Below are 27,818 nucleotides of genomic sequence, written 5' to 3' on the forward strand. Positions count from 1 at the left end.
ACCGGAGAAGTGCCCACAGCCCAGAGAAGCCCCAGGGCTGTCCGGGTTCGCCCCTTTCAAAAGGGTGAAAGCAGAGAGACTCTGAGCACCAAAGAAAGTCAAAACCAGCTCGTTTTACCAAAAGGTGCAAAACCAGCCAAAACCGAGGGCAGGGGAGCTGCGTCGCCCAAGCAAACCCCTACGGACGTGGAGTTTTCCGTCACTGGTGGGGTGGTCGAGTGGCGGGTTCCCACCCCTCCAGGCTTCCTAACGTTTCTTGGGGATTTCATGCAGTTAAATAAGAATAAGGATTGAGCGCAGGCGTTTCGGGAGCTGCGGCAGAGCCAGGACGGAGGAGCTGTCAGACTGGAACAGCCCAGTGGTCCGGGAGCCGCCTGCAACAAGGGGCGAATGCTGGATGCGCGCGAGGATGGTGTAAAGCCTTCATAAAGCACCTAATTGTGCAAAACTCTATATATGGGGACATTTATTCCTGACCCCAGCTGGTGCTCAGCCTGTTCCCTGAAGCATGAAGATTGATAGTCCTTGGGATGGGTTTTTTTCCTCCCCCCAAGGTGCTGTCATTGCAGATGTCATTTGTTTTTGGAAGTTTACCAAACTCTCTGCCTTCATAATTCCAGATGCCGGCGAGTTTCCCAGGGTAATTACACCGGGCATCCGAAAGGAGAAATGCAAAAGGGTGAAATCAAACATCGGCCGTGCCTCGGGCAGGGCAGGACTTACAGGGCGAGCTCAGGGAGCAGCATCCGCAGGGATGAGCCAACAGCAGCGGCGCTCCGCATTGCAAAACCCCCTTTTTCCCTTATTTTCCAGAAGAGAGAACCCCGTTTTTCACAACCGCGCCGCTCACCCTCCAACCTGCACCACTTCGGCCGCGCAGCAACAAGCATCTCCTATTCACCCCCGGCTCCGGCTGCCGCTCTGCGAAATTCGGGGCCGTCCCCGGCGCGGGGAGGGGAGCGAGCGGCGGCTCCTTCGCAGGGGTGACTCGCAGCAGCATTACACGCATGATTACCCTTCGGATCAGGGGAACAGGGGCTTAACTGCGTGCGAAACGGCTGTTATTCAGGTAATGGATTTACAGCACTCACTACTAAAGTATCAGACACAGCAATTTTTTACAGCTTTCACGCTGGAATTTATGGCTCAGGGAGGCGATCTCTATACGAGGCAGGGATTATTGCCTTATTTAGTATCCGAGGAGGAAAATTTATGTTTTCTCCAAAGTTTGTTTTGAAAGGTAACCTGCAGGCACGCACACACGTCCCCCCTCCCCACAGCTGCCCGGGCGTGCACGGGGAGATGCGTGCCGTGCAGCTCCCACGCATGGGCTCCCTGCGGTGCACACACGTGTGCTCGAGGACAGAGCTGTTGCACGCACATGTCGCAGTCACACGTGTTTTATGCCACACGTCTGAGGTTAATTCTTCAGCTGAAGGCACCAGGAGTCCCAGAGAACGGGGGACCACCTCCAGTCACCCACCTGGGTGACCAAACACAGACTCAGAGAAAACCTGCTCCTTGTTTTACAGCCAACAGGTCGTTACTCTGCCCTCACAGCCCTCCTCCTTGTCCTGCACCGCTTTCCCCCCACCAAGGGGGCCCTGAGCAGGCAGACCCCACCAGCACAGGCAGGACCTGCCCCCCAAACCGCAGCCGTCTCTGGGGCAGCAGGCACCAGCCCACGAGATGCTCGGATGGATGAGCTCCATCTCCCAGGGAAGGACAGGCACCTGCTTTTCGGGACAGCACTTGCACCCCAGCTTCAACAGGGATGACTGAGTCTGGTGCAACCCGCCTCCTGGGCCGGGTAAAACCGAGTGTTTGCCCCCAAATCCTCAAAGGACCCGATTCCACGTTGCCCTGCGGAAGGCAGTAAGAGCGGGAAGCCGGGCGTCCCTCCTACCTGCTGCTGCTGGAAGTGCAGGAGCTCCACGGGGCTCATCTCGCCGTTGGTCTCCCCGCTCGCGGCTCCTTCGCGCCCTCCACCCCCTCCGCCGCCGCCTGCGCCGCCCCCGCCGCCATCGGGCTGGTTGCTGAGACTGCTGACCCCGTTTTGGCCGGAGGGAGTGGACCGTATCGTCTCCGAGGCGGATTCAACCATCATGACTTGCTAGCAGGACCTGAGGAGGAGGAGGAGAGAGCAGAGCCTGAGAAGAGAGTCTGAAATCCCCGGTCGGCATCCCCACCGCCGCCTGCCCCACGTCCCGTCCCCGTCCTGCCCCGTCTCCGATCCCCGCGAGGTCCGGCAAGGAGATGCAGGGATGGGACGTCAAACCCCGGCCGGTTTTAGTTGTGTTCAATTTACTCCAAAAACTGAACGTGCGACGGCGTGAGCGACTGCGAACGCACTGCTGGCCCTGTACAGCACCGGGGCAAAGCAAGGGCAACCCATTCCTTAGGAAAACACCACGCTTTCAGCTTTCTCCCAGCATGACGCAAGACAGAAAACCCCAGGAAATCAGGGCATTTTTCGCAGAATCCCAAAATATTTCACTCTGAGACACTGGAGACAGCGAAGTTGAAGTTTCAGTGACTGCACACCAAGCACGTGGAGCCTGCGCTGCATGTTTCACCATGAAAATCCTCCAAGTTGACACGTTTCCACAAAGTGTCTCAGCTCCCAGCAAACCAGCGCTGCCCAGCAGGAAAAAACACCCAGCAGAAAGTTTGCCGCCAGGTCAAGGAAGCCCAAAGGTACCGCGGAGCTGGGACGCAGCGAAACGAGAGTCCAGAAAACGTCGGTCAGAGAATCCTCCCTTTCTCCCAGACGCCTCCGCGCACCCCCTCCTCCTGCCGTACCCCTCAGATGCCCCTGAAGGACCAAGCTGGGGGCTCTATTTTCAGCCCCACGCAAGCCCCCGGCAGCCGGGTTTCGCAGCTCTGGTACTTCATTTCGCGCAATTACAACCTTCCCCCGCGCGAGGCAACAGCAAAACACTTTTCCCCCCGTGGATGGGTTTTATCCCCGTCACCTCTCCCTGCCCAGCACCCCATCAGACCCGGGGCATGAAGGCAGAGCTCCCTGGGTGCCCGCGCAGGCTGCAGCAATCCGGGGAACAGAGCCGCGGGGTGCTGGCAGCATCAGGACAGCTGCCCGGAGCTCTGTGCAGCTCCTGAGCCGCCGAGCTGGGGGAACGCACTGGGCACCGGGCGAGCCGCGGGCGGCAGGAGTTGCTTGCACCCCAGTGAGCTGGGTGCTAAGTGCATCCCTCACCCCCTAGTCTTGAATGCGATTTAAATTAAGGCAGAGAGGTCAGGGGAAGGAGCCCCGAGGAGTTACAGGGCTTGGCTTCAAAGAGACCAAGAGCCTCTGCTGAGTCAGGTTTGATTAGCGGCAGGTTGTTACTGTGAACCCCAGGATCCCCTTTCCGGGGGAAACTCCCAGATCTGGGCTGGCTCCGGAGGAAAAATAACCCCCGCATCCAGCATCGGCTCCAGCCAGCAACCGCCGAGCCCCCCGGGGCCACATCCAGCCCTGCACAGAGCAGACGGGGGCACAGGACCAGTGCCGAGGGTCTCTCCCTCCCTCCCCACACGCTCTGCTCTGTGGACAAGCAGGGGGACAGCTTTATCTCACCCACACCAGCTCCTTCCCAACCCGCGGGAGCCACAGCGGGATCGGCGTTCACCCGCCACCGCTTGCAGCCGGCCAGCGAGTTCGGAACAGGAGGGGAATAAAGAAAGAGGGACAGGGAGAAGAAATACTGTTTCTTCCTTTTTCTTCTCTTTTTCCCCTCCGTCTCCCCCCCCGCCCCAAAAGACAGAAAGACAAACCGCGACCAACATAATTGCTGAAATGTGGCGTGTAATAATAGCTATTCAGAAGCTGATCATTCATATTAAACAGGGTGAAGCAAGCTTCTCATTTGCATGTTTGAGATTATATGCATTTCAAAAGTCATTTCCGCAGGGTATATGACTGACATTAATTCCCAAGTGGAGCCGCCGGCTCCCTCCCGCCGTCCTGGTGCTACCAAACCCGCGCAGGGTGACACACCGGTGGCTGCGGCAGAGTTCAAGGTTAACGGGATCACTGGGCTTCCGTTTTGCTGGAAGCACAGGACCGGGGTGCCGGGGCAAGAGCACGGCACGGTTGGAGCAGCTTCCCAAGAAGGGATGGGGAAAGGATGGGACGCTCGCCTAGGGATGCTGCGTTAGGAGCAAAAAAAGCTGGGAGAAAGAAAACGCCTTTTGCCCTCAAAAACTACGTTTGCTCCTTTCCCCCCCGCCCAACAAGAGCCTGCAGAAATATTAAGTTATTGCTGTTCCTTTTCTCATTTTCCTTCTGAAATCCATCGCCTGCTCCACGTTTCGACCAGGCGAGCGGCCCTGCGGGGAAAGCCGGGCTCTGCCCGTGTCCGGCAGTCACAAGGCATCGCCACAGCCAGAAACTCAGCAGGATTCAAAAAGGGATTTGATTTTTATACAGAGAACAAGAATATCCAGAGTTACAACAGGAAGTATTAAAAAAGGAAAAAAAAAAAAAGTTTTTGGAAAGGATATAAAACTTTCCTGGCTTCGGGGCATAAATTGAAGCTTAACTATTGGGAATTAGGAGGAAATCTCTTCTCGTGGAGGAGCTGTAACCGTGGGCTTGCTCTGCCGGCCCCAGCCCCTGCCAGAGGCAGGATGCTGGAGCACATGAACCGGCGCTGGGATCCAGCCGGGTGATTCCCGCAGCCCGGGACACCAGGCCAGTTGGGTTCCCTCTCCAAGTCTAGTAAAACTCGACTTCCCGTTCGCAAACCCTACTGGGATGCTGGTGTGTCTGGGTTCCCAACACTGCAAGGGAAGTCATAAAAGAAAGTAATAATAATAATGAAAATATTTCCATTCATATAAAAGTTTTACAAAACCTTAAAGAAGAGAAAAAAAAAAATGAAGCTAGTGTCTGCAATGTTATAAAGTCGATTTAAATTAGGAATGAGTGCCTTTCCAGCCGGGATGGCTGAAGCCGCGTTGGGAAGAGCAAAACCCAGCTGCACGACCGGCTGCAAGCACTGGAGCACACGTGCATCCCTGTGCGCAGACGGGAGGGCTCTGCAGCATCCCAGCTCCGGCTTTTCATCTATTTTAGTTCAAACACATCCAATATTTCAGGGATTCTCCATACACTGGTATCCAGAGGATCTAATCAGGATCAGACCTTCCCCCAGGCATAAAGGCAGGGACCCTGTCCAGACAGTCATCGCAGAAGATACAACACCCAGATAAAGCAGAAAAGGATGGTTTTACTTAAAAGGGGAGGGGAGGAGACCCCTCTAATGGCAATGAGCAACAGAAGCTGCGCAAATGGATTGCTAATTACCATTTCAGACTCAAAAATCACTTCACTGAACAGGCACTCTGCCTTCCCCCCCCCCCTTTTACTTAAACCCGCACCTTTCCCAGGACAAAGAAAAGGAAACGGAGAATCACAAACGGTGTAAAGAATCCCCCTGCCTTTAGCAGTACCATATGGCAATGAGAGTATATTAATTACCGTTGCTTTTTAATTAACAATTGCTTCATCTGAGCAGTAACATTTCCTTGACATCCCCTGACTTGCCACTAACCTGTAAAGTGCACGCGCCATGCCAAGTCATCAATTCATTTTTATTGACATCCCCCCCAAACAGGCACAATACCAGGGTTTTCCAATTAACACCTCCACACTCTCTAATTAGCGCAATTAACAGACTGATGGATGCCCAGAGTTTCCCTGCAAGGGAGGGTGCGGATCAGCTGGCTGGGCTGTCGGACACGGCTCCTGCCGCGTGCACGTGTGCCCGACACACGCGTGTGCCACACTCCCCAGGGTCTCGCATGGAGGACAAGGTGCACGCTGCGCCGCCCGGCATCGCCACGGAGCCCGGCATCGCCACGGAGCCCTTCCGAGCCCCGGCAGAAAGGGGAGGATGAATGCGGAGGCGAGCGAGCCAGCAGACTCGAAGCAAGGACGTGCACCAAAGGACGCGGGAGCTGTGCCCGGGTCTTTAGGAGCAAGAACAGGAGACAAAGCATTTACAGAATGATTTCTCCCCAAAACCTCCAGACAAATTTTGGGGCATCCAAACCCAACCGAAGTGATGTGGGTTCTCCACTCGATTCAGCTCCATAGACATCAAAACTAACTAGCGCTTCTCGGCCCCCGGGACCCGCAGAAACAGGTACAGCCAAGACCACGAGCTCCTGAGAAGCGATTGCCTGAACGTCTATTTTTGCTGTTTCTCCTATTTTTAAATATCCTCAATACCGCGGTCCTCAGGGGCTCCCTAACTTTGGGCTGCCCTTTGCGGGCTGCCGACAGGACAGGGGCTGCATACGGACCCAGCACAGTAGGTGCCTCCTCCCCGCTGCCCGCGGGTCCCTGTCCTTGACCCCCGTCCCCATCCTCACACCAACGGCAGCCGGTGCCCCTTGGCCTCAGTTTCCCCAGTCGCAAAACCAAAGCGCGTCCCCAGCTCGGAACCACCAACCGGGAGGGATGAGGATGAACAGTGGGAAACACTGGTGGGAAAACGCTGTCTCCGTGAGCCAAGGAGCCGAACCGCGTTTTTGCAAGGGATGGCGCAGAAGAGGCAGGTGACGCCATGCATTTACAAGCAGCCGGCTACCGCGACGCTCTGGAGGCTTTTTCCACCCTTCCCACTGCATCCCAGCCCCAAAGCAGTTTTCCAGACCCTTCCTCGCCAAGAGCCGGAGGGGAGCAGGGGGCTGCCCCGCAGCACGGCAAGGGCTCTCCCCCCGGCAGCAGAAGCCAGGCGTGCCGTGCCAGCAGCTCCTTCTGCGGGTACCGGCAGACGATGGAGGAGCACGGACCGAGCGAATCCCCCCCAAAGCCGTCAGGGGTTCTGTGGGATGGTCCTCTGCACGGCTGGGAGGAGACGAGGACTTTGGGAGGCTGGATCCCAGGCACTGGATCTGCTCCCAGCTACAGAAAGCTGAGCAACCTGCCTGTCCGGATCCGGCACCGCAAGGCTTTCTGAAGTGGCTCGCTAATCTTAAAAGGCTTTGGCTTGAAGAGAAGCAGCAGCCAGGATTGCTCCGAGAGTGGCTTTTTACCCTTTAATTAACACATAAACACATGGAAATGTGGAAAGGGGATTAAAATAAAAGTCTAGGGGAGCTGAAACGAATCTGGAGCATTACTGTAAATTAGAAGAGATTTAAGGAACCAAGGACCGGCTAAGCCCGGGCACTGCTTTAACGGGATCTCACCTCTGGGCACTTTCATCTCCCACTTTCATCTCGCTCCCAGCAACTTCTCAGGGAAGAACCAAGCTCCGGGCGCTCGCCCTCGCCGGCGGGCAGACCTTTATCCCCTGCGGCTCTCCTCACCCACCCGCCCCAGCCCCCGTGCCCGCCACGAAGCCTCCAGCACCCCGGCCGTGCTCGCAAGCGACCGTCAGGCAGCGGAGGGCATTTGCTGCTGCACAGACATCAAGCGAGAACAACCACAGGGAGGTTTTTTCTCCCCAAAAAGGTGGGTCGTCTCACTCCAAGAGCCAGGAGCGCACCTGGAAGCGTGAGCCCCACCAACGGGGGAAGCCCCTGGGACCGTACCGTGCCGTGCCGGTCAGCAGGACGTGGCACCACTCCTGCCTGGGTCCCCACGAGCCCACCTGCCTCCCCAAAACACATCGCCCTCGGAGCATCCTGCGCTCTCCCGAGCTCGTACCCACGCGGCAGCGAGGACACCCCGACCGTAGCCAACCCCACGGACGATCCTCTGCCCGGTGCCCACCCCAGCGAGCCACCCCCCGTGGGGACACCGATGGCTGGCTGGCACCTCTCCCGTTCCCTGCTAAGCTTCAAGGAAAATAAAATCCCTTCCGGCATGGACGCAGGGCTGGCCGGACGCGGGCTGGGCCGGTGCTGGGCACGTGCCGGGTGCCGCTGCTCCATCCTGCGCTTCCCTCGCTGCGCTCTTGAAAAGATTAAAAAAAAAAAAAAAAAAAAAAAAAGAGCCCCACTCCATCTCATTAAGAAAGTAAACACAAGAGCCGTCTAAGTGTCTAATTAAGCTTCTAATTAGTCCCTGCTTGTTACTAATGCAAATTAGATTACGCCGCTTAACTACAGCATGTCCACAACACCCTTGTTAATTGCGGCCTTTTGAAATTAAATTACTCCCTAATTAGCATATCAAAGCCATTGATTCGGAGCCAGGAAAGATGAGGGCAGGAGGAAGCCGAACGCCAAGTTTTGTTAATCAGGGACGTCTAATTAAATAGTGACGTGGTGCACGGGGGCTCCTGCCTCGCTGCTCGGGAGCCGCACGCGTGGGCCCAGGGGCACCCCGAGCGGGGCAGCACCCTCGGTGGGTGCCGGCTGGGTGGGTGCCAGCGGTCCGCACCCGGCGTGGTTCACCGCTGCCGTGCCGGAGCATCCCCGCGGGTCGGGGTGCAGGTCCAGCACCCGCGCCCCAGCGAATGCACGCTGCAGCAAGCGGGGCTGGGGGGCAAAGCCCAAGCTCTGGGAAGCCCCCGTGGAACTCCGGCTGCCACTGCAGTGCCAGGATCCAGCCCCCGATGTCTCAGCCCCCAAAAACTTGCTTTTCTTCTGACCAGTGGGTTCCAAAGGGAAATTCAAAGGAAAAACACCCTGGAGTGCACGCACAGCCCTGCAGCCCCCTGCGCCCACTGGGGTGGGGTCTCCCCAGCCCCCTGCAGAGCGCCCCAAAATCCTCCGTAACCCAGAGGGGAGCAGAGGAAGCACCCAAGCGAGGATGGGCAGGGCTGGAGCCACACAACAGCATCTCTCACCTGTAGGACCCCAAATCCAGCTTGGTACAAAACCCCCCAACGCCACGATGGGATGGATGGGACAGCGCGTGGCACGGGGGGGGACACACACACGGGGACACCCACACCGGTGGCCCTGGCACCAAATCAGCCTTTGCCCAGGGCACTGGACCGGGGGGTGGGGTGGGGTGTGTCTGCCCCCCCAAAGCCCTGGGGAGCCCACTGAGATAATACCCCACCTCCATCCCCCATCCCAGCACCCCGTGGGCACCCACGAGCGTCCAGCGCAGATCCATCCTTCAGAGAAACTAAACCACCTCCCCAGCCCCGAGCGGGGATGCCCTCGGCACTCACTCGAGTCATCGCCAAACTCCCCCAAAACCGCCAGCCCCAAATTCACGACGGGACATAAACAAACAAGGCACCAGGGAAGAGTCTGGATTGAAGAATAACCAGGTAGATTCACTCCACGGAGAGTAAAAATGAAGCAAACACCTATTTTCAAAGTTATTTCAGTAACTTCCTGAATGACCCAGTTCTTTACATTTTATAAAACTTTTCCTCTTTTTTTTTTTTTGTTTAAAGAGGTGGGAATGAAAAAAAAAAATAAAGGGATGAAGATTGGAAAAGTTTAATAGAGGGAGAAAAAGTCTATTAAAAAAAAAAACGCAGGCAGCCCGTCTCGGGGGAAAGAGTTGAAATATTAAAGAAAGGAAAATCGCTTCTCCGGCTGCTGAGACAGAGGAGGAGAATAGAGCAGCTTTAAGAGAACGAGCTGTGCACTTTTAATTGAAAAGAGGGAGATTCAAATGAAATATCCAATATCCCCCGTTAAAGAAAGAAAGACAGACGGACCCTGGCCGCTTTGCTACGCCGAGAAATTGCTAGAGCCCCAACTTTCTTTCTCTCCCCGTCTCGGAAGTTATAGGAAAGGGGGATGAGAGAAAGGAAGCAAAAAAAAAAAAAAAGAAAGGGTCTTTCATACAAGAGGAACTCAAGGGAATGGGGGAGGAGGGTGGGAAGAAAGACCAAGTTCTATTCATTTATTTTATGAGATGAGTAAAAATAATATAAAAAAAGGCAGAGTTTTATAATGTCACAGTGTTTGGAAGCAGCAGCAGAAGGGAGAAGAGAGGGGGGGAAAGCAACTAAGAACAGAAGGGCCAGCTCCAACCACCCGCCGTACAAGCCTCTCTCCCAACGAGATTCAATTAATTGATAACAAGAGGCATCAAATTAATTTTTCAAGGATGTTAGATTTTGATGAAGGAAAAAATCTCTCTGATTTTAATCGGGGCGGCGTTTAAAAGGCATAAATGAATATCCCTTTCTAATCATCTGAGGCGCCGAGGAAGCACCAAGCGGTTAACGTGAAAATTCAAATCGTTTAATTAGGGGGGGCCGAGGGGAGGTGGCCGTGGTGGGGGAAGGGGACCTGGGTTTTTCTTTTTAAAGAGCTTTATGAAGAAATTATTCTTAAAATGATTTCTTTCAAGCATCTTTGCTCCCTCTCCCCCCCCGCCCCGAAACGCACACGCACTTGTAAAAACACATCTCAGAGGTTTTTCTTTTGAATAGAGACCATTCCCCATCACGATCTAATTAACAAAAATGATAATGAATAGGGTGGGGAAAAAATTCATAGGGAACAAATACTCCAAACTCCCAGGAAAAAAAAGAAAAAAAACCCCACCAACCCAGGAAGAAGAAGGCGGTGTGATTTCCCAACACGCACAACTCGCCGTCAAGAGCCGCTCTGCACTTCCACATGGGACGAGGTTTTTAAGATACGGAGGATTTTCAGCACAAGCCCCCCCCTCAAAATGCCATTAAAATAATTAAAAGCACCTCCCATCGCTGCTGTGGCATGGGATGTGTCTGCAGCCAAAGCGGAGCCCGAGCCCAAAGGCAGGGACCGGCACAGCAGCATGGACCGCGGTGCACGTGTACGTGCACATACTGGTGCACGCACACACACGCTTGTGCACACACACGCCGCAGCCCCGGTGAGGCTCCCAGGCATCGCTCCGCAGCCCAGCGCCAGCGGCCAGGTCCGTCCCCGCCAGCTGCCGGGACACGCCGGCCTTGCACCAGCATTTTGCACAGGCTCCTCCGGCACCTCCCTCTAAATCCCGACTCGGGTTCGGGTCTCTGCCCACGTGCCCGGCTCACACAATTATTTTTTTACCCCATCAGCAGCACACGCAGCGGGGATAACACATCCACGTCTCACCCAGCCTCTCCGCCACAGCGTCCCACCAGCGGCAGAGCCCCGAGCCCAGCCGGGGCACACGCAACGCACCCCGCGCACGCCTTGCACACGCAACACACGCGGAATCACCTCCATCCCTTTGGCACGCGGACAGCCCGAACATCGCCCCGCGCTCACGGGTGTCCCCGCCGAGGCACCCGCCTACCGCAGCCTTGGGCGCCTGAGGAAGAGGAGAGCTCTTCCTCTCTGACAGAGCCACAAAGGGCATCGCCCCACACGGGCCGAGGAAGAGGATGGCCACGAGGAACTGTCCCGACTTGCCCAGGAGAAAGGCAAGCTGCCCCACGGCACCGGCACCCCTCGAGTGGTGAAGGCAGCAGCGGGGCGGAGGAAGGCTCCCGGCGAGGGGCTGTTTACGTGGGAAGCTCTTAAATAACAATAAAAACGGAGCTGCAGGAGCTCCCCCTGCCCCGGCCCTTCGGGGCGGGCCAGGGAGGAAGAAAAGGACCCGGAGCAGGTGAGGGACAAACCCGGCCAGGACGAGGAGCGATGGCACGGCCATCGGCACGAGGGACCCCGTGCCGGGACACAAGCCTCCGTGCCAGACCCCGAGCAAAATTTTCCAGCTGAGTTTTGCGTCAAGGCAGACTGGACGTTGCTAACAGCCTCTTCTGGCCTTCAGATAATCCAGAGGGTGGGGGGGAAACAAGTCACAGCGCCTATGAGGCAGGAGGGAAGAACTTGGATGCTACAAGTTTTCCTAGACTCCGTCATGTTTGTGCAAAAATTAATCCAGAAAACGCTCTATTTAACGCGCTCCCTGCTGCACATTGATGCTTTCCACTGCAAATCCCATTTCTATGCAGGAAGAGGCCTGGTTTCCATCCAGAAATTATGCTGCTCACGAGGAGGGAGAAGAAAAAAGGCAGTGGGGGGGGAGAACTATCCTTGGGCGTTTTCAAACTCCTGGTCTGAAGTCCATTTTTTTTGCATCCAACTCAGAGGCGAGCATGACCCAAGGCCGGCTCCGTCTCGCAGCCACCACCCAAGCCAGTCTCAGCAGTTTCAAACAACCTTCCTGATTTTATTTCTGCACAGCTCAGCTCCACCTTGCACGGACCCAACGTCTCCCAGTCTGCCCAGGCGCCCGGCACCTCCGGCACACCCGCGGAGCAAAGCGCAGCCCCGAAGACGGACACAGCTCCCGACAGCCCCGACGCCTCTGCTTAGAGCAGCGACTGCAATAACGAGCGATTTCTCCAGTGCTTTCCTAAAAGCCGGGAAGCGGCGTGCTCAGCAAAGAGGCTCGGCCGTCCCGGGGTCTTGCGCCGGGAATGGTGATGGGCGGCTGCGAGGCCGCACCACCCGCGCAGGGGCTGGGGAAGGCGCGTTTAGCGATTCGGGTGCTCAGGAAGAGGGCGAGGTTCAGCGGAGAGGCACGGAGCATCCCTCCGGTCGGGAGAAGCATTTCCCCGCACAGACCCTGTGCCAAAGCCAAGAGATCGCCAGGGTCCCCCGCGCTCCTTCTCCGTGCGACCCGATGAGCCACGCGCAGCCATCGCGTCCTCTTCCCAGGGAGAGCGTCCCCCTCCAGCACCCTTCGCTGAGGACCCCAGGGCAACCCTTCGCCCAGCAGATGCTCGGCTGCAGATGCAGCAGGAGCTTCTTCCCCCCGTTCCCGGCAGGATGGCAGCACATCCCTGCGGTTGCAGCATCCCTCTGGACCGCTGCCAGGCCCGCAACACAGCTCCGGTCCCACGGCATCACCGCGTGTCACCCACGGCACTCCCAGGTCACGCCGATCCACACGGGCTCCTGAGCCCTGTCCGTGCCCAGAGCTGAGCCCTTACCAGACCGCACGTCAGGACGCAGCGTCTCCCCGAATCCAGGCAGCACATCCCTGCTTTATGGACTGGGATGGAGCTACGGAAGGACGAAGTGAATCGACAGATGTTACGCAGTAAACCTCTGGCAGAGATGATTTGCACCTCCCAAATCCCTGCTCATCCCAGTCAGCGGGCGACGCTTCCTCCCGAGAACAGCGAGATCCCTGAACGAGCCCAGCTTCAGGGTGCAAAGACCCCGCGAGCAGCACGCGGGCGGCTGCTGATGCTCCAGGCCAGCAGCGACCGTGCTGCAGTGGCCAGGGAAGCCGCTGGCACCTTCCTGCTGGCCCGGGACACGCAGCACCACGCGAACCTGGGGGATTATTAATTATTACTGTTAACGTGGTGTTAGATGCATCCTCATTGCAAAGGACACCTCAAAAATTATGTGGTTTTCCCCCCCTCCACCCCTCTTAAAAATAATCCTTGTTCTTCAAAATATTAGTTTATGATTCACCGATTGCGAGCTGTAACACCCTGCACCTCGCCCAGGCCCACAGCTCTTGGCTGCCAAGTCCCAGGGGCCCTGCGAGCACCCATGGGTGCCGGAGCAGAAAGGGGCTCGAGGTACCCAGTACCTGGCCGGCTCCTGACGTGCCCCCCTGCCCGGGAAGGACTCACTGATAGGAACCACAACAAAGCACCGCAGCAGCGGCTCGGGCATCACAAGATGCTTTCTTTAATGGGAAACCCAGAAACCCCCAGCCTGGGGCACGCGCGGGCTCTTCCCCAGGGTCACGGGCGAGGGTGCCCACCTCGGGCCGGGTGCTGGAAGCTTCGGCGCGAGCCCCACCGCGGCTGCGCTACGGCTCGGGCTCCCCGCCGGCACCACTCCTCCGCAATCAGGTCACATCATCCTTCCGCATCTCCCGCTGAGACAGGGTGCAGACAACCCTCTGCCCTGTCCCCAAAGCGCATCCCCCCGGGCAGGGTGAGCACTCTGTGACCACCGGCCGCAGGACGCGGTGCCGTCCGTCACCGGCTGCCCAGGCAGGGCACCAACCCTGGGGACATCCCCCTTCCACCCGTGCCAAAAATCACCACGCCAGGGCGAGGGAAGGCAACGCCACCAGGATACAGCATCAGCCGAGGCACGAAGCAGACGCAGTCGGGTCACTGACTCCCCCAGGGACACGTCCCACCTCGCCGCCCGGCCGACGAGCCCCCGGCACCCGCCCGTGCCGGCGGCCCCGGTCCCGCAGCCCCAACGCAGACAGCGGCTCCTGCCCACTGCCATGAATTTTAAAACACCGATTATTATTTTACACCTCCGGCTAAAGCCAGTGACTCCCCACTTGTTCGCAGCCCCAGGGCGATTCCTGGAGCGTTTGTATCTGCAACAGCGGGGACCAGCAGAGATCTCCGCTGCGGTCAGAAAGGACCAATCCTGCAGTGAAAGGAGATGCGTCCCCTCTCCGAGGGCAGGGGTCTGTTCCTCTGTCCATCTCCTCTGGCAGCAGCCCAAATCTATGGCTGGAAATTCAGCGGGGCCGATGCTCCCCACCGCCAGCATCCACTGCTCCGGTGCAGCAGGTGACCGGATGGCACCGACCTTCCTCACCGCCAGCATCAATCCCCAAACGAGCCCCCTCACCCGTTAAACTTCACCTCCTTGCACAGAGCATTTTAAAACCACCAGCTCTATAACCCAGGGGAATCGCTCCGGCACTGAAGCTGCTCAGCTTTCGCCCAGGCGATGCCGGTGTCGGCACCGGTGCGATACTGCGTGGTGCGGGAACAAGGCGGCTTTTGATGCACGGACGGGGCTGCTCCGACAGTCCCGAAGTTTGACCCAGATTTGGAGCCACAGCTCCGCTTCCCAGGGAAAACGACGTTTGTTCAGGGCTCGAACCCGGCAGCATCAAGGGAAAGACTTCAAGGGATTCTGAAATCCCTGCCCTAAAAGCAGACGCTGCCTCGCTGGGTATAAATAAAAACCTGGTTTCAAAGGAGAAGCATGAATAACCCGAATAGAGCCACGCCGACCCCGACCTGCCCGCCAGATCCCGAGAGTGCCGAGCATCCTTCAGGGCAGGCAGAGCCCGGCCCGGGGATCCGTCCCGTTAAAAGGAGCCGGGCTGGTCCCCGCAGCACCGAACGCCGCTGCCATGGCGAGCAGGGGAGCCGGGGAAACTCAGCCCCAAATTTCAGCACACATCTTCCGCCCGTCGCCACGGCGAGAGAGGGATGACATGAACCTCGTCTCGCACCTCGGGAGCGGAGCTCGGGCAGAAATCCCTCACTGGGGGGTTCTCCAGCACACACCCCCCTCCCCAGGACACATTTTAGGATGTTTTCCTTCACCGGTTTTTCTCGGGAGCACATTGACTGGGCATCTCCCCTGCCCAAAACACCCAACAAACCCCAAATTTGGGGAGATTTTCCCCGAGACTGCACAGATGCCTCCGCAGGCTGGCCAAGCCCTCGAGGGGCACTTGGGGGCTGGCACTTGCTCGCCCACCCCGTACACAGCAGCGATGCCCCATGCTCTGCAGCCCCCACATCCCTGCCCCGGCCAGAAAGCGAGGAAAACCACATCCAGGCCCCCCCGCGCCCGGCGCGCATCGGGGACCCCCGACCCTCCTGAGCAATCCCCGGGGCTCTATCAGCTGGGAGTGACACATAAAAACATCACCCCAACACCCCCGCTGAGGTCACGCGGGGCCTGCCGGAGGTCTGCAGGCACTCAGGAAGCGACCGCCCAATCCCGACCCCTTCCCAGGAGGCGACCGAGCCCAGCTCCAAGACAGAGGGGACCCTGCACCCGAAGCACCACCAACCCCCCACGCCGGCGGCTTCGGAGCCTTTCCCAGGGCACTTTGCTCAGTGGGTGCTTTCGGTGATTTCACCCCCCTCTATTGGGGTCTTCTGCAGAAACCAGGACAGCTCTGACCCCAGCCAGCTTTGCACGGGTGCAGGATCTGGCCCCGTGCATCCCAGCCTGCCCGTTCCTCTCCTTCTCGCCTCGCACCTGCACGGGGGAACGACAGCTCCGCTGCCAACTCCGGACCCCCCCGCAAGCAGCACCCCATAAACACACCACCCCCAGTGCCAGGGGGTGTCAGAGGGACAGGAACGGGACCTGCTGGGGGCAGGGGCAAGACAAGTGCCCACACCGTGGGTGCCGAGACAAACTGGGAGTGATGGGACGCGCAGCAGCACCCTCCTCCTCCTTCCCCCAGCCCCAGATTTACCCGCGCAGCAGGGGACAAACACCCCTTTTGTTTTCCAGATGAGAAATCATGTCGATTTTGAGGTTTTAATTTATTAACGGCGAACATCTGTGCCAGGCGGAGCGGTCGCAGCCTGGCTCCCCAAACCCCGCTCCCGGCAGAGCCCCAGCCAAGCGCGGGGCACAGCAGCAGGGGATGGGGAGGGGGAGACCCTCCCCTGCCCATAAAACAAACCACATCCCACCGCGACCCTGCTGCAGAAATGCAGAATCGCAGTGGCATTGCTCCGGTCGGGAAGTGACTTCACTGCAGGGAAAGCAGGTTGGGGAGTAAAAGGGGAAAGTATAAATACTTTGGAAACAGCCCCAGAGAAGGGCAAAGCTGGAGACGGCACTTTATAAGAGCACGGCTGCACCCCCACCCAAATCCATCTCAGCAAAATAAGGGGTTTCTGCAGTTACACCTGGCATGGCGCATTTTCAAAATCCACATTTCCTGCCACAAAAGTTATGGGACGCTTCCACCCCCCACCCCTTTATTTTCTCTCATTCTTCCCTTTTTTTTAACAGGCCCGATGATGCTGGGTTTGTATTCCAGATCCCAGTTACCCCATGCTCCGGGGAATTTCCTTCCCACAGTCAGGTCTGGCCGCATCCAGGAGGGATCGGCCAGGGGACTTTGGACTCTGGAGGAAGGACCCAGCCTGCTGGGTGACGGCCACCCACCGGGAAACCCTCTCGGTGGCACGAAGCATCTCGCCACCTCCTCCTGCCCTTCCCAGCTGGGACAGGGATGCGGGGCCACAGGATGCTCAGCAGCGCTGGCCCCTTGGCGGGTGCATGGAGCTCCCTTGGGAGAAGGGGGGAAGATGTCCAAGAAAAATAATTGTCAGTTGTTAAAGGGTGTTTTGGTTCTGTTCAAGGCACCGAGATCCCACGCTGCTTCCACGCTCAGGAGCGGCGAGTTTTGGGGTGCGCTTCTCCAGCCAGAGCAGCCCAAAAGCCAGCGCAGACATTGAAAAAGGGCTCCCGGTACCGCACAGCTCCGTGGCTGCCAGGACACAGCCCGACAAGTGGCACCCAGTGGGGACACAACACCGTACGGGACACCCCAGGCCACAGGAGAGGGGTTTTCCCTCCCCAGTACAAGGTTTGTACCCACTACCCCCGCCAAAACCCTGGTCCAATTCAGCCAAAAACTTCTCCATCTCTGCCAGGTACATCTTGCCATAAGTTGTCCCCCCCGGCCCAGGGGTGGCTCCTCCAACACCCTCGTGGCCACCCCGAGTCCCAAACAGCCCCAAAGCCTTTCGCCAGCGCTGCAGCCGGCACCTTCCCCCCACCCCGGGGCAGCGAGACGTCCCCTGCCATCCCGGCCAGGCGCTTCCACCCCCGGGAGCTGGGGGCGATGCCATCGAGCAAGCCAGGAGCTGAGGTGTCCCCAAAGCCTCGTGTCCCAAGGGGGTTTGGGGACAGTCCTGCAGCCAGGAGCATCCTCCCAGCAGCACCCAGGACCGGGTGGCCAAAGCGGGATTGCCCGTGCCAGAAACTCCATCCCGCGGTGGCCAACCCAAAGGACGTGGAGCGATCCCGGCACGTGACACGTGGCGCCCAACCGAGCCGCGAGCCCAGAGCGAGCTCCAACACACGAGCGAGCCCCCCCCCGCCCCCAGGCCACGAAGCACTGGCAGAAATCACTGGGCAAACACATCCCCGGTAACAGGCAGCAGCGGACAACTTGTGGGCAGAAAACCAAAGCCAAAGGGCCACCAGAAGCCTTACATTTTGCACTGAGCAACCTACCTCGAGCCTTCCTCCGCTGTCCCTCTTTTCTAAGGCTGAAGACATCTTTTACCAAGCCCGTGACAGCTTCTCCTAGGTGGTCCCCGTCCGTATCTCGCTACAGGCAAACAAATAAAGGACAGTCCCCGGCTCGCAGATTCGTAATAAGCAGGCAAAAAGAAAATCACTCACCTAAAATCTACTGTTTGTAGAATAAACCGAGACTTGGAGGAAGCAAACGAACAGCTGGGGGGTTCGGGGATCAGGGCTTCGACAGCTCCTGGCCCCTGACGTGACTCTGCAGCGCGATGCTCGGCTCGCCTGACCAAGCGCACGGGAAACGCTCGCCGTCCCGGATGGCACCATCGGTGTCTTGTGCCTTTATTAGCCTCGGCGCAGTTAAATCCCACGAGATAAACGCAGCTCTGCCGGCAACCCAAGAAAGGTGTGTTGAAATCAGTTGTTTCAACACCGCCCGCTCCGGGTGAGCGGCTCATCCCGGCCGATCCCGGCTGCAGCCGCAGCCCCGAGTTTGTTTAAACGGGAGCGTCGATGCCGGAGCAAAAACACCCTGCGGGGACAGCGTCTCCGCGAGCCACGGGAGCTGCCAAAGAGCCCGCACAACACACGGAGCACGCGCCCATCGCACGGGGGTCTGTCTTCTCCTCGGGGGGCTGTAGCCGCCCTGCTCCCCGCCAGCCCCATCGCGGTTTCCCGGCCAGCCGGTGCCAGCTCCCCACCGGAGGAGGTTTGCCAATGAGGCAGAATAAACAGCTTCCAAATCGCCTCCAAACTGGGGCCCCCCACAGACTTTTTTCCTCCTCTAGTACCTTAAAAATATTTTTTTTTTTTTTGCACCTTTCCACAGTTTTGAAAGTAATCTTCAAAAAAAAAAAAAAGTTCTATTACTGCACCTTTTGCTTCTGATAAACACACCCAGGAGCCCCCGGCAGAGCCAAGCCATCGGGACTAGGAGAAACTTCCTCCCAGAGCCACCCTCCACTCCCTGTTCTGCTACAAAATAAGCACGGTTTTGCTGCTAATCTGGACCCCGCGATGGCAGCGCGGAAGGGTTTCCACCAGAACACGCCACAAAACACTTTTTGCCAACTTGCCAGGGCACGAGAGCCGGGTGGCAAGTGTTGCCTGGGGCTGGCAAACACCGACGCCAGCTCGCTTTACCCGAGCTCGGCAGAGCAGATTGCAAACACAGAATTTTTTTTCTTTCCCCTCAAAAAAAAACCCCAAACGGCAGAGCGGATCCCGAGTCCCCGTGCTTCGCAGACGCAGAGCTCGTTCGCCCGGGTATCCGGGTACCGTTACAGCCAGCCCCGTGCCCACCGGCTGTGCTGCCGGCGCACAGCATCATAATCCCTTAACGACTTCCCTCCACCTCCGTCCCCAGATCTAATCTCTCCTCCAGCAGGATCTTTATAAAATAAAACGCGGCGGAAGGACGGGTTGCATTTTCCTCCACAGCATCGCACTGCCGACCTCCGAAGGGAGCAGCTCTCCTCCTCCGCCGCTTCTGCCTCTTAATTCTTCCCTTTCCCTGGTGCCGTTCCATTCGCAAACACATTTGTGTCACGGGCAGTCTGATTACCAGCAACATGTTTTAGCATAGAGACTTGCCTACACGCGTGCCAAAAGGGGTTTAAATTAGGAAAAGTTTAAAAAAACCCCTCAAGCAGCATCTTCGCTGTATTTTATACAACGAACGCTTGCAGGGAGGGGGGGAATTAGGAAGTTTTTCAAGCTGTGCCCAGCTCCATCCTGGTTCTGCAAGTTATATTTGACTTTAAAAGGTGCAGCACAGCGAGCAGGGGGAGGGGGAAGCATTTGCAAGACGATAAAACGGGTGCGAGTCCTTCCCCACGCTGCTCTCCCATCGGCTGGCAGAGCAGCCAGCTCCCCCGGCCAAAGCCCCCGCGGCCGCTCGGAGGGGCGAGCAGGGCCAGCCCGACAGGGTCGCAAGCCAGACGGCAACTCGCTGCCAAACTGATGTCACGGCCCCCGGTTTTATTGTCAAGCAAGTAGCCAGCCCTGCGTTTCTCTCAGGTGCACCGGGGTCTCCAGAAGCGGCACGCGGAGGATTTTTACGTCTGAGGTGGACGATGGGTTTGCAAGTGCCTCTCCAGTTTTATTTTCCCCTTTTTTCCCCTGCCTCTCCTGGTCACGCAGGGCTTGTCCCTCCGAGGGGAAGATGCCCACAGCGCATCCCTCCCTGGGCAGGACCGAGCCCCCCCCAGCTGGGTTTGGGAAGTGCCCCCTGCCCTGTGTAACCCCCACGGCCGTGCCGGAGGAGCTGGAAATCAAAGAGGACGGCACAGGAAATTTCAAATTTCCACTTCCAGAAGCGGCAGGTGACGCCGAGGTGGCGGCAGGGTCATTTCGGGAGCCCCGGTACAGGGTGGAGGATAAAGCCAGGGTTGCCCCCGATGAGGAGGTGGGACACCCCCCCCCCCACGCACCCAGGGAGATGCCGGGGTGCAAACAGTGGGGAGCATCCCCACGAGACCTCCACAACCCTCCTGCCAGCCAAACCGGGGGCTCTCCCGTGCTCCAAAACCACCGTGGGGAAAGGGGATGAAGGAGAAAAACTGCCCCAGCTCTCCCTTCCATAAATAAGAGAATTTCCCCAAATAGTTCAGGCTACCAAACCCCACTCTGCAGTGGGAAATGTGACGCACAGAGCCGTAAATGTGTATTACTTTTAAACAGCAAAAGAAAAGCCGGGGACCTCTGGGCTCTCCCGCCTTTCTCCAGCTGGAAGAATGAGCCCCATCCCGGCTGGGGGCACGGCTTGCCCCCCACCTTGCTGCTACAAAGGCAAACCCAGCACCTCACTCCCCCTTTCCACCCTCCCCGCCGGACCAACAAGAAAAGAGGAAAGGGTGGGGGAAAAAAAAAAAATAAAAGGAGAGAAAAACCTGAAAGCCAGAGCCTTGCCACCCCCGTTTCCCCCAGCGAGACACAAACATCAGCAGACTCAAAGCATCCCCCTCTCCAGCGGCAGAAAAGAAAAGCTCCCGGGCTCTCCGGGCAGCAACTTCACAACTGAGTGCACTCGCATTCCTGTCGGGTTATTAGGAGAGAAAGGGCGAGGGCCCAGAGTAGATATTTTAGTGTCACTTGATTTTATACATTGCACAGATTATTTTTTTTTTTTTCCCTTTTAAACGCACCCTGCTCTTCCCTTTCCAACGAGGATGTAAAGCCCACAGTCGCCCATCTCTCCCAGAGGGCAGGGAGGTGACTGGGGCTGGACATGGCGTTTACAGATATTTTTAATATTTTTCTTTTTTCAGGTCTGAGTATCAGCCCTCTTCCCACCTCCCCCCCCAGCAGCAACTTTAATCCGTTTTATTTCATTGCGCTATGTTTTCTCAGCCTTCTAACCCCCCCCTTCCCCCGGCATGCAAAACCCCAGCCCTCCCCTCGCCCGGGAATTCTCCATCGCATCCCCCTCCCCTTGCCCCTTCCCCAAACCGGTGAACGGGGGGCACCCGCTGCTCCCCCCGGCCCCGCTGGGCACAGGTTTAAAGGGTGGGGGGAGATTTTCCACAACGATCCTGTTCTCCCGCACTTCTCCCCCCCCACCGAGTCCAACTTCGCGCTGCGCGACGGGGCCGGTTTCTGGGAGCGGTTTGGCTTTTACCACGGGAGCGATGCTCGACGCGGGCTCGGAGCGGAGGCATCCCCGTCCCCGCACCAAACACCTCGGCAAAAGAAGCCTGGGATGCGGGGAGGAACCCACAACAAAAACTACACAACAACTAATAAATTAAAAATAAAATAAATTCAAAAAAAAAACCAAACCAGGAGCTCCTGACCATTATTTTGAAGCAGAGGGAGCGGGAGGGCTTGGGAAGGCTCTTCCCCGCCTCGCCCCAGCACCACAAAGGGCAGAAGAAAGGCAGGAGCCACCCAGGGCTTCCCAGCCCTGACAAAAGCTCCCCGGCTCTGCACAGGAAATTTCATCCCTTCTCCCCCCCGTGTCTCCCCCTTCCCAGTTTGATTTAAGCAACCTGGACGGGGAAGGAAAAAAAAAAAAAGAAAAAGAAAAACAGGGGGAAATGGGGTAAATTTACCAAATCTGATGATTTTCTCCATCCGCCCACCCCTGGGGGCTTGTTGGATTTTTCAATGGACTTTAAGGTGGGGTGGGAATTAAAAAAAAAATTTTAATAAATTAAGAGTTAGATTGCACAAGAGCCCGAGACTTTGCTATATTTAATTGAGAATACGGGGAGGCATGAAAGGGAACACGTCCACACGAACACACAAGGACCAGGGTCACACCGCCTGTGCAAGACACATGTTGGGTTGATTTAACATCAAATGCCTGTTCTCCAGCATAACACATTTCTCGTGTAAATTTTTAACACACAAGAAGAAATTTGTAAAAGTAAATCCTACTTCTGGTTTGGGTTAAAAACAACCCAATCTTTTAATACAGAAACTAATAACATTTTTATTGTATGCCCCACAGCTTTACAGCACTTGTGGAAAAGTGAGGTCTTAATCCGATGCTAAGTTGGTTCTGAGTGTGGTAAAAGGTAAATCTCTGGGTATCGCAGTCTCCCAGCAAGACCGATGAGGATGGAAGAGCTGCCCGAAGCCAACGAGCAATCCCGGGGAGGAATTCGGACACAAATTCCTCTAGGACTATATTAAGAAGAGCAAAAAAAAAAAAAAGAAAACCACCAAGCCAACAAACCCAGCACAAGTTTTCAAAGCGGGCACTTCCCCGACCACTACTCTGAGCAAAGTGGAGTTTGCAGATGCCTGTGAATTATTCCTGCTTTCCCTTACGCACATTTTTATTTGTATTTAAAAGTGCACAGGAGGGGAGAGAAGGAGAGAGACAGCCCTTTGCTTATTTTTTTTTTTAAAGGGGAAAGAGAAAAAAAAAAAAAAGAATCACTCCCAAATGGAAAAAGAAAAACCAATTACACTCCACTTGTTCTCTCCTATACACACCTTCGAAACGCGCCTGCCAACTCAAAACAGATTTCCTACCACCAAAAGAAATATTCAGAGCAATCTGCTGCTAACGCAGCACTTTCTGAAGTGCCTTTCTTTTTTAGCGGGAGAGAGGGGGAGTGGGGAGAAGAGACAGAGGCGCGTTTGTTTATCACACAGACGAGGGAGATGGATCAGGGAAGAATAGAAATATCTGAACTTTGCAAGCGCCGGGGCCGGGAGAGCATCTCGCAACGAAGGTGCACACCGGGGTGGGAACGGGATGGAAGAGGCTGGTCCGGGGGTCCCAGCGACCCACTGCCAGCTTCGCTAAACGATATTTGCCCAGGAATTTCTGAACTCCCAGAAGACAACAGCTCCATAATAAAAACTCTTTCCAAACACGTTATTATTGCTGATATTATTAGTAGCCGCTGCCGGCAGGGTCCCAGCCAGCCCGCCGAGACCTCCCACAGGCAGCGGGCATCGTGTCGAGGCTATAAAGACCCCCCCCAAACCCTCGGAAAAGCCACCCCAACCTCGCTCCCCTTTCAAACAAAGACGCACCAAAGCCTCTCAAACTTTGCAACCGGGCGAAACGCGGGGCAGGGCTTCGCCGCGCAGCCGGCTGCCGTAACCCCCCCTCCGGAATCCAAACCTGCGGGAATTTCTCGGGAATATCCTCCAGCTCCATCCGAAGCCGTGCATTTGTCCTTCTCTCCCCTCACCTTGCAGGTTGGGTTATTATTTTAGACACCGCGGAGGATTTCCCAGGGCGCTGCTGGAGCGACGGCCGGTCCGGCTGCAGGTTGACGGGGACGGCGGCGGCTGCTTCTCCCAGCAATTTTCAAAACTTGGGGCTGACTTACTTATTTATCTCAAAGGAGGCAATCGCACCCGCTGGGCCACTCCTCGGCACGGAGCGGCGGGGCTGGGGCTGAGTTAAAATGCAATGGGGAGGGGGAAAGGAGGGGGGGGGGAATCCACCCGAGCCCCCCAAGCAGCCGGAATTAAAACAAAACTGCCGGGGAGAAAAGAGAGATGGGGGGAAAATGGGAAGCACCAACAAAGGGAGCCCGGGGCGGCGGGCAGGGCAGGGGCTGCCGTGCTCCCCCCGGCCAAACCCCGCGCGGTGCGAAGCCCCTCTCCTGGGGGTGCGGGACCCCAAAGCGCCGGGGCGGAGGCGGGTTTGGATCCGGCACCAGCAGCGCGGCTCTCCCGGCGGCAGCGCAAGTTTCCCGGTGCCTGAACCCCCCTCCCCGAGGGAGCTGCTGCTGCTGCCCCCCACCCCCCCCTCCACCGGCCGGGGAAACGCCTCGGGGGGGGGGGGGGTGGAAGCGGCGGAGACCCCCGTGCCCGCCCGCCGCCGGGGCTACCCCGGGCGCACCGAGCCGGGGGCGCAGCGGGGACCCCGCAACGCACCGGGACCCGCCCCCTCCCCCCGGTGCGCACCGAGCCCCGGCCCCCCCCGGGACCCCGCGCCCCCCCGGCTCACCGAGCCCCGGCCCCGCTCCCTTTGTCCGGGCGCCGCAAACAAACTTCCGAGCGCGCCGCGGCCGAGCACGGGGGGACGAACCCGCCGCGCTGCCGGGGGGGGGGGGAACGGGACGGGAACGGGGACGGACACACACGGCCGGCACCCCCCGCCCGCCCCACACCTGCCGGGGGGGAGGGGAACGGGGGGCGGGGGGGGGGGGGGGGACACACACGACGTCCCGAAACCCCCCTCCGCCGGCAGCAGCTGCGGCGGGGCGGGGGCGGCGCGAACCCCCGTGGGGGCGCCCGTGGCGGGAAGCGGGGACACGCACGGACCCTCCCGCCCGGCCCCGCTCCGCTCTCACCCACCTGGTCGCGCCGAGCGCCGGGATCCGCGGCAGGCATGCGGCCGCGCCGCCTCTCCCCCCCCCTCCCCCCCACCTTCCCCAAACTTCGACGGGGCGGCCGCGTCGGGGCTGCGGGCTTAGGAACGGCGCGGCATGGCGGGGGGCTCCCGGGCACCGGCGCCGCCGCCCCTGGCGCCCTGCTGCGGCTGCTGGGCGGCGCCGGGCCGTGCGGAGCGCGGGCAGCCCGGGGCCGGGCCGGGGCCGTGCGCGCCGCGCTCAGGTCCGGCTCGGCGCGGCGGCGGCGGCGGCGCGGGCGCGGCGGCGCGGGGCGGGCGCCAGCCGCCCTACCATAGTTCCTCTAAAGCAGGTGCAGCCGCTTTCCCCGCCCGCCCCCCCTTCCTCCTCCCCATCCGCCGGCCGGCGGGGGACGGGGGGGGGGGGCGAGAGGGGGGCGCACACCCCCCCGCCCGCCCTTTTTGGGGGGCGGCGTCCTCAGCCCCTGCACCCCGCTCACCTCGGTGCGACGCGCCCCAGTCTCTTCCCCCTTCTCCCCCTCCGCGCTTTGCTCATTAACGCCTGCGCTAATTGGTTTCTGCTGCGTTTGGTCCCCGGGGCAACGCGATGACCTGGGGCTGGGTGGGGGTTCGCGGGAGGGAAACTGAGGCACGGGGGAGCGGGCGGCTGTGGAGTGCTGGGGGACACACACACCCCCCCACCCACAACGTGCCCGGGGCAGAGCCAGGATGGGGTCACTGCCCCGTGTTACAGATGGGAACACCAAGGCGCCGGGCACCCCAGGAGCCCCCCCAGCCCTGCTCCGTTACACCCCAACATCCTGTCCCACTGGCAGGGAGAGGGTCACCAGAGCCCTTGGGGGAGCAGAGCCCACGCCAGGGTGCTGGACCCAAACCAGCACCCGGATGCTAGACCCAAACATCTGGATGGAGGGCCCAAACCTCCCTGCGGATGCTGCACCCAAATCATCACCCAGATGCAGGACCCAAAGCATCGCCCAGGCGCTGGGGCCACCTCTGAGCAGGATGGGGAGAGGCAACCGGCTGTGGAGGGGGCTCGGTGCCCCGGCCTTGCCACTAAGGCCGGCTCGGAGCAGCAGTTTGGGAGGTGACGTTCCCACCTGCCACAGGGCCCTGTGCGGGTTGGGGACGGATGGTCCGAATCTCACGTGGAAGGAGTGAAATAAAGTTTTCCGTGAAGTGTCTAAGCCAGTATGTTTCAATAGCACCGAAGTGTGACTACTCTACGTTCTCCTTTTCTTTACTTCAAAAGTAGCTTTTTTGAAATTTCCATTTTATGGACAGATAAAATAGTTTTAAAAGGTGAAATGGGAATGAAAAGTATTTCGACCCACCTGGATTTTTTTTTTCTAATAATTTAAATTTTTACAGGAAAACTGTTTTTAAAAAACTGACCTATTCTTGAATGAAAACTCTGTATCTGGGAATTTCTGTGGAATGGAAAAGCCGGTTCCTCCCAGCTACAAGCTCTGGTGGCCCCAGCAAAGATCCCAGCAAACCCATCAGTTTTGCCCCCCAAAAATTCTTCCCTCAAGGGGACAAACAGCACAAGGGCGAGGGTAGGGCTGGCTGCGAGCACTGCGAGCGCTGGACTGGCTCTTAGGCTGCGCCTAGCCTTAAACCCAGGTCTTAACCCAACCCTTTCGGAGACATGGGATTTTCCAGAGGGCTCGGCTTGTTGTCAGGCAGCTCTGAGGCTCCCATCGGATGAGCGTTTGCTACACACCCACTTCTGCAGAATCAGGTCCCGGTGGCAGGAGCCGACTTTCTTGGAAGGGGCCCCCCGGGACCCGTTTCTCGGTAGTGCGGTGCCCCGGTGCTGTGGGCAGGGGAGGGCTCCGCTTCCTGCCAGCACGCTTTCCTTCGGGGAGGGACAAAAATGATGAAAAAACCCTCTAGCCAGCCCTCTCCGTGCTCCCTGGCTTCGGCGACGTTTTCTCCATCGCAGGCAGGGGATTTCCTGCAAGGGTCAGACCCGGTGCAGGCAGCCCCCAGGCTGGGCAGGAGCCCTCCGCAAGCCGGGCTGGTGGGCAGCACGATGCTCCGCACCCCGCAAACACCAGCCTGGCATCCGCGCGGGGCACAAGCCCTCCCCTCCCGCCATCCCTCGGCCTCCCCCGGCAGCCACGGCGGACGTCCCGCAGGAAGGCGACCGGGCAGCCCTTGGATCTGCAGCTGGGGTGGCCGAGCGGGGCCGGCTCTGCATCCCGCAGCATCACCCACGGGACTTCCCGCGGGGAACGGCCGAGCCGGCAGGCCCGTCACCTCCCGGGACCCTGCAGCCACCGTTGTGTAGGCATTTTTTTTTTTCCTTCTTTTTAGCTATTTATTTGCTCAAAAGGGAAATTTTAAAGAAGGCCTTAGAAAGGCGGGAAGTGCCCAACACTTTTACTCAATCCTTTCCGTGCTCAGGATTCGGAGATACGGGACACCCCAACCCATTTCAGGGCTGGGCACCACGTGGGACGTGGAGCGGCTTCGGTTCCCCCCAGCTCAGCCCAGACCCCTGGTTTCCACGTTGCAAACCCACAAAGACTTTGTAGCTCTGAGACTGGGGCGATGAGTTTGCCCCCCACAAGCCGAGGGGCAGCCCCACAGCGACGCGCTGCCCTCCCGCACCCCACCGTCGCTGCCAGAGGAAGCCTTGACCCACAGAAGCCAGACGGAGGTACTGCGAGTCCCTGCCTGCCCCTGGCTCTGCTGAGACGATTCTCCGAAGGCGTTTCTGTGGGTTCAAGGACTTTTACTTCCCTCCCAGATCCGTAAAAGATGTTTTCCCAGTTGCCTCCCTAAATTTGTACCCTAATACCCAGTGTTTTGACTTTATGAGTGATTCACTCAAATATCAGCCTATGAAAAACAGAATATATATTTTTTTTAATCCCAAACTAGTACTTTTCTGAGTGAAAAATAGCTTTGAGTGACGAGCCTCGTCAAACCTGCACTTGCCCTCTTTTCTCAACATAAGAATAGCCCCTTTGAAGACATCAAATAGCATCCGAGCGGGAAGGATCTGCACAAAAAGACATGGGCAGCCTTCCACCAAGGGGAGTTTGTGAATTGAGCGTGGCCCAAAGATCCCTCTTTGTTCATCTGTGTCAGCCAGGAAAAAAAAATAGGAACGAGCAGGAATCTGGGTGAGGAGACATGGCACGTCCAGGCTCCAGTCGGGGTTTCATGCGGCACCTTGCACGCCGGGGTTTGGTCCCCGCTC

The 27,818-nt window shown here is 58.1% G+C and overlaps 1 protein-coding gene across 3 annotated transcripts in view; it reads right to left on the bottom strand.

Moving 5' to 3' along the window:
* The window catches only part of FOXP4 (forkhead box P4), a 66,049-nt gene extending 41,193 nt beyond the window's left edge, over positions 1-24,856 (bottom strand). For 2 of the 3 annotated variants that reach the window (XM_054803962.1, XM_054803960.1), the window contains exons 1-2: positions 24,592-24,856; positions 1,907-2,123 (exon numbers count right to left, since the gene is read on the bottom strand). In XM_054803962.1, coding sequence (XP_054659937.1) covers positions 1,907-2,107 — 201 coding nt within the window. In that variant the 5' untranslated portion in view covers positions 2,108-2,123; positions 24,592-24,856. Of the gene's footprint in view, positions 1-1,906; positions 2,124-23,404; positions 23,458-24,591 lie in introns of those variants that run through there. The other variant, XM_054803961.1, reaches the window with a different exon arrangement.
* Positions 24,857-27,818: the final 2,962 nt, after the last annotated feature.

The sequence above is a fragment of the Grus americana genome, chromosome 25, assembly GCF_028858705.1.
Source record: "Grus americana isolate bGruAme1 chromosome 25, bGruAme1.mat, whole genome shotgun sequence".
Taxonomy (NCBI): domain Eukaryota; kingdom Metazoa; phylum Chordata; class Aves; order Gruiformes; family Gruidae; genus Grus; species Grus americana.